Genomic DNA, 6871 nt, shown 5'->3' with positions numbered 1-6871 from the left:
CAACCTTAAAGTCTTTTATTTGTTGGAGAAAAAAAAAGAGAGAGGAAAGAAGCGAAAGATAAGGAAAGAAGGACGCGTGGCCAAAGCGGACCGGCTGGGTGGCCCCGCCCCGCCCTCCGCGGAGGTGCCTGCGCGCGTGCGCCTGGGAGAGCGCGGCGGCCGGTCCAAGCCCCGGCGCCGGGGGCGCGCAGCCGGGAGTGTTTGACGTGGCAGTTCCCAGCCCAGCTGCAACTCGGTGCGTGAAACAAGGCTGTGGGGACACCGGGCCGGGGGAGAGGCGCGGCGGGAGCAGCGGCCTTAGCGGGAGCTGGGTCACTGGAGACCACTGGCCCCAGGAGCAGAGCTGCAGGCTCTCGGAAGGCCGGCGGCGTGAGGGAGCAGGTCCAGGTAATGTCTTGCCCGGCTGCGCTCGGGCAGGACAGCTCCCTCCTCCGGGCCAGCTGGAGTGGGGTGCTCGCCTGGGTGGAGGATGGAGGGAGGCTGGATGCTCTCCTGTGGCCGGGGCAGAGGGAAGAGGAACTCATTTCTTGCCACTTGAGCGGGTTCGTGCAGTTTAATAATAGGAGGGGGGAAATGGGCGGGGACATTTTTTAATTTTTTGCCTGCCCCCGCCCCCACCTTTGTTTCTTGGGATGCCAGAACTGCTTGGTTAGGGTCCCCAGTAGCCACAGCATTCCGCTGTCACTGACAGCGGTTTTCTCTTCGTATCAACTTAATTTCCTCCTTCCTGGGAGGAAGGGGATGTTTGAAATAGTCATAGTAAAAATGGCAACAGTATCTTTAGCTTCGGGACGTCCTGAGGGTGAAATGGATTTGGCCAAATTCGAACTTGGCCCGGGGTGAGAAGTGCTCCTCGGCTAGAGTTGCCGAGTGACAGTCGACCGGGGGTCGTTCTGGGATTGGAGCGCCCCAGATTTCCACCCTAGGCCTACTCCAGCCAAGTGGCTTTCTGCCATGTCGCCGCTGGAAGCTGAGTCAGGTTTCTGTAACTTGGTGCTTTCTGTGAGGAAGTTTGACGTGGCAAACTGGATTGAGTGAGGAAGCAAACTCCTCCCAGAACAGTGAAGAGGCATCCTCCGGCTGCTTCCTGCTCTTTGGAGTGAACATCCCTGCCTTTCTTTTCTGTCACTCAGCAACAGGCTGCTGCGTAGGTGTGTTCGTGCTCACTTCCTAAATGTGCTTGTTAGGATGAGCTTGACCAAAGCTCTGGCTGCCACGTCTCTTTCTGCTCAGTGGGAGGAGGGAAAAAGTGTTGTCAGTAACAAAGCACACCAGCAGTTCTCTGCCTACTCCTCTGTTCCTTACAGGTCTCCCTTCCAAGCAGAATAAAGCGATCTTGCAGTCTTTTTACTTAGTCACTTTAATTTTGGAATCATATAGTTTAATTAGAAAAAAAGAGCCAAATGAATTTTAGTCTTTAAATTTTAAATTTGAAATGCCATTTTCTGAATATAAACCTATTCTAAATCTTAGTAGGTATCATCAGTCTCTTGCCTTAAAAGGCAGCATTAAACAATAACAAAAGGAAGAATATTTCTGTGCTAGGTGAAGAAACCAGAGAGAAATTGTAGAATTAGTGTTATATATCTAGAAAGGCTCTTAGAGGCTTCATTTTATAAACTAACGACCTGAGGCCCAGAGAGGTTCTTCAGTTTATTCTAAGTCACGTAGCTAAGTATTGACAGGTTTGGAAGGAGAACCTACTTCTCTTGCCAGGATTCAGAGCTTTTTCTGCCTCAATATATGTTTTTTAAATGGTCTGTCTTAAGAAATGTCTCTTGTTTTGTGAAAACTTGAAAAAAAAATGAGAAATTTAAAGCTATTTGATGTTTTAGGTTCTGAGTAGAATCAAGATGAGTCTGTTGTATTTGTGAGTGTTTATGTGTGTGTGCACCTACAAAGCTGCACTTCTTTTCTTAGTTTTTAAAATATGGGTGAATATGTTCTTAAAGGTATGATGTCTTTTAAATCAGAAAGGAATTCTGAGTTATCTGACTGAGAAACCACTGACTGCTTTCAAATGGTTGTAGCCTGCCACCTGACTTGGTCAAATTATGACTCAAAAAATAAGTCAATATCAACTTCTTTATCTTCTCTTATATTTGTTGGACTGTTGATTTCTCTCTAACTGCCTTATTAAAATGACTAATGAGAGCGCTAAAAAGACACAAAACATCTGATTTACAGACTGCTGGTGATTATGCTGGTCAGTCAATTGAATGACATAAGATTATTGTCACTGGTGTGCTCTGTGCTGAAATGGGGCCATGGGCACCAAAGGCACAAAATAGTAGGGACACTTATGAGAGACACTATCTGTGAAACACTCAGCTTCCAATGAAAAAGGGATTAGCAGTTGTTATCCAGGTTACATGCATGAGAATTTGCTCAGGACTATTGAAATGATTGGAGACCTGGTGGTGCTGTGTTTAAGAGCTGAACTGCTAACCAAAAGTTAGGCGGTTCGAATCTACCAGCTCCTCCTCCACCAGCTCCTCCTTGTAAACCGTATGGGGCAGTTCTACTCTGATGTACAGGGTCGCTATGAGTTGTAATCGACTCGACGACAATGGGTTTATTGAAGTGATTTACTGAGTTCCGTAGAACTATGGTTAGATCTTTTTAGGGGATAATGATATGATTTATTATATTTTATGATATGAAGATGCCTAATGCACCTGATAATTGTAGCTCTTCTCAAACCATCATAAACATTTATTAATTGTTTATATTTTTTTATAGCATTGACTTATACGTTCTTGTTGACATTTTTTTTTTCCTGTTTCAGGATTCTTTTGTGGAATTATCCTTTGGAATGATATTTTCATAATGAGTCAACAAGGTTATGTGGCTACACCCCCCTATTCACAGTCCCAGCCTGGAATAGGCCTTTCCCCCCCTCATTATGGGCACTATGGTGACCCATCGCATGCAGCTTCTCCACCAGGTAAAGTGCATTATTTTGACTTGTGTGTGACTATTGACTTCTAAGGCTCAGAGACATAAGATGTTCTGCAAAAGAACTTTGGGAGCGTTGAATGGTCGTTATATGATGCAATGCCTTGAGATTACAGGACCATTTGAAAAAGGTTCTTTATAAAAGAAGACTACATCACAACTCAGTTATTACATGGAATACAACATGTTTAGTTTTCAAATATAGATTAAGGCAGAGAAGTTTTCCTGAGTGTTTTGCTTTTACTGTTAAACTTGCACTTGCCATTAATTAGCAGTATGAGGTTATTGTAAACATTCAATAAAAAGTGAATTAAAATTATTTATATATTATATATAAGGTAATTGTACATATAAAAGCTAAGGTTTTTTTTTTCTTCTTTTTTATTTTGTTGTTGAGAATATACACAGCAAAAACATACACCAATTCAAGATTTATATGTACAATTCAGTGACATTGATTACATACTTTGAGTTGTGCAACCATTCTCACCCTCCTTTTCTGAGTTGTTCCTCTCCCATTAACATAAACTTACTGTACCCTAAGGTTTCTATCTAATCTTTACAATTGTTGTTAGTTTGATCCCATATAGATAGTTCTTAAAAGAGCATAATGCTCAAGGCAGACATTTTTTACTACTTAAGCTAAACTATTGTTTGGTTTTAAGAAGACTTCAGGGGATATTTTTGGTTTAAGGCTTAACGATGATCTCAGGGCAATAGTTTCAGGTGTTCATCCAGCCTCCATGGGCTCCAGGAAGTCTGGAATCCATGAGAATTTGAATTTCCATTCTGCATTTTCTTCCATTTAGTCAGAATTCTTCTATAAAATCTTTCATCAAAATGTTCAGTAATGGTAGCAGAGCACCATCCAGTTCTTCTGGCATCAGGGCAAAGGAGGCAGTTGTTCATGGAGGCCATTAGCCACACATACCATATCCTCCTCCTATTCCTGACTCTCCTTCTTCCTCCATTGCTGCAGGCAAATAGAGACCAATTATTGTGCCTTAGATGGCTGCTTGCAAGCTTTTAAGACCCCAGACACTACACAATGAACTAGGAGGTAGAACAGAAGCACTAAACACATTATTAGGCCAATTAATTGGGATGTCCCATGAAATCGTGACCCTAAACCTCCAAACCAAGGAACCTCAGCAGCCTTTTTTTTTGTTTGGTTGTGCATTTTTACAGGTGTACAACTTATTGACAGCACTTACAATAATCAGCTGTGTAACCCTACCCTTAGTCAGTGTAAGTTTTTCATCGTCATAAACCAAAACTCAGTACTCCATAAGTAATAACCTTCCTTACCCCCTCCTTCTTGCCCGTGGTAACCACTGATAAACTTTGGTTTCTATACATTTACCTTTTCTTTTTTTTTTTTTATGAGTGAGGTCATACAACATTTGTCCTTTTGTGGTTGACTTATTTCACTCAGCATGTCTTCACGCTCCCTCCATATTGTAGCATGTTTCAAGATGTCATTTCTCCTACTAGCTGAGGTAGTATTCCATTGTATGTATGTATTACAAAAGCTAAAGTGGTTTGGCAGTAATATTATACAAACAATTTTGATATTAGAAAAATATTGTTAGGTTTGCACACTAAAGCTTACTCAATGATAATAAAGAAAGAAAAACATGGTCTTGCCTTGAAGTCATTATTCAGCAGTATTGGTTGCTTTAAAATATGCTTTTCTGTGATGTTGTGGTCAGGAATCTTTTGTTGACAACAGAATCCATTGTAATGGAAAAGGGTTTGTTAAAAGGTATCAGGAAGCTAACAGAGTACTAGGGAGAACCAGAGGACCAAGCTAGGGATTATGTAGTCCAGAAAAAAGCATAACTCCACACAAAACTGTTTTATCAGAAGCCACTGCCTGTCTGCCCCAGAAGAACCACCTCTGTCTTCAAGCTGACCAGAGTCTCCTAGAGATGGATGGCTTGGCTGAATCTAGAACACGTGGCAACCTAAGTTTAAGGGAGTCTAAGAAACAGAGTTTCTGTTTTTCTAGCTCAGGACCGTACAGAAATGCAAGCCAGAAGCGGGGTGAATTAGTGTAGTAATGGTGCAATGGTTAAGCACTTGGCTACTAATGGAAAGGTTGGTGGTTCAGACTCACCATGGCTCCACAAGAGAGAGACCTGAGGATCTGTTCCTGTAAAGATTACAGCTTTGAAAATCCTATGGGGTAATTCTACTCTGTTACATGGGGGTCACTGTGAGTCAAAATCCACTCGATGGCTCCTAACAAGTTAGCCTAAGGGTGTCCCTGGCTGGTGCAAAAGCTACTAACCAAAAGGTTTGCAGTTTGAATCTACCCAGAGGAGCCTTGGAAGAAAGGCCTGGTGATCTGCTTCCAAAAGGCCATAGCTATGAAAACCCTGTGGAGCACAGTTCTACTCTGAAGCACGCTGGGTCACCGTGAGTTGGAATCAACTTGATAGCAACTGGTGGTGGTGGTAAAGCTAGTCTATACTATCAGCCACTGTATGAAATACCAGTTTGTGATTTTAGATATTTTTCTTTTGGCACAGTGTACTTGGTTTTCTTATGATGTGGTGTTCCTTTCCTATTAAAATACTCACAAACCAACCAAACTCCTTGCTGTCAAGTCGATTCCAACTCACAGCAACCCTACAGGACAGAGTAGAACTGCCCCATAGGGTTTCCAAGGAGCAGCTGGTGGATTCGAACTGCTGACCTTTTGGTTAGCAGCTGAACTCTTAACCACTGTGCCACCAGGACTTCATAATACTCAGTGTTCCCTAAAGTACTTGATTCTCTTTCTCTCTGATCACTTTTTTAAAATGTCAGTCATGTGACCAAGTGAAGACTATGACTTTACAGATAACAAAGATACTGACTCCCTTTTGCCCTGGTCTGACCCCAGCCAACCTGGACAACCTCTGCTCCGGCCACTTTCCCTCACAATCTCTCCACCCTGAATCTTTGCCAGTCCATGATTACTCCATGCTGTCTCAGGTCTTTGTTCAAGCTTTTCCTTCTTACGGAAATCCCTTTCCTCATCTTCTGTACTAAAAACACTCCTGCTGGTCCTTCAAGATTCAGTTCAAGAAGTTCTTCCTCTCTGAACTCTTGTTGATTCCCCCATAAGAGTTAGGTAGTCCATGTGCGTATTACAGCACTCAACACACCACTGTAATTATTTGTTTACATGGTTGTCTCTTCCATAAGAGCTGTTAGTGCCTCAAAGGATGTTAAATGTGTGTTGAGTAAATGCATAAGGTTGAATCATTGCTTTGAGGAGTTGATTTCCAAAAATAAAATAGTAGAGTACATTTTAGTTAAGATTGGTGTATAACAGTTCTGCTTGTGTGTATCAGAACTGTTTTCTGATTCTCTAGACATATATGTGAAGGTTGTTGAGGAAAATTGCTCTTAACTTTTTAAGAAGTGAGAATATTTTTGATTTCTCATAGATAAAAACGTTATCTACAGCAGTGGTTCTCTACCAGGGACAATTATGCACCCTGAGGGACATTTGGCAATGTTTGGAAACATTTTTGGTTGTCTCTGGCATCTAGTGGGTAGAGGCCAAGAACACTGGTAAACATCTTACAATGCACAGGATAGCCTCCCACCTCCTCCCCTCACTGTCACAACAAAGACTTGTCTGCTCCCAAATGTCATAGTGGCAAGATTATGAAACCCTGATTAAGAGTGATTTTAAATCTAAATTAACACTCTTGATTTAAAATTCATGTTTGGTTTCTGCCTGTCCCAAAAATCAATGTGTACTTTTATTGCAATTTTTATTTGTTGCACAATAAATAATATATGTCCATGTGTGAGCAGAATTCATCAGCTGTTTTAAATAGTGGTAATTAGCCAAAGTATACAGAGTGCATGTACTTATTTAGGCTGAAAATATGTTAATTCTAGTGTTGTGGAT

The 6871-nt window shown here is 41.8% G+C and overlaps 1 protein-coding gene across 1 annotated transcript in view; it reads left to right on the top strand.

The window, feature by feature from the left end:
• Positions 1-202: 202 nt before the first annotated feature.
• SEC24D (SEC24 homolog D, COPII coat complex component) overlaps positions 203-6871 on the top strand; it is a 104313-nt gene continuing 97644 nt past the window's right edge. The window contains exons 1-2 of the mRNA XM_023741103.1: positions 203-235; positions 2789-2947. Coding sequence (XP_023596871.1) covers positions 2830-2947 — 118 coding nt within the window. The 5' untranslated portion in view covers positions 203-235; positions 2789-2829. The remainder of the gene's footprint in view (positions 236-2788; positions 2948-6871) is intronic.

This window comes from Trichechus manatus, unplaced genomic scaffold (assembly GCF_000243295.1).
Source record: "Trichechus manatus latirostris isolate Lorelei unplaced genomic scaffold, TriManLat1.0 scaffold00171, whole genome shotgun sequence".
NCBI lineage: Eukaryota > Metazoa > Chordata > Mammalia > Sirenia > Trichechidae > Trichechus > Trichechus manatus.
This window is presented reverse-complemented; position numbering and strand designations above follow the sequence as displayed.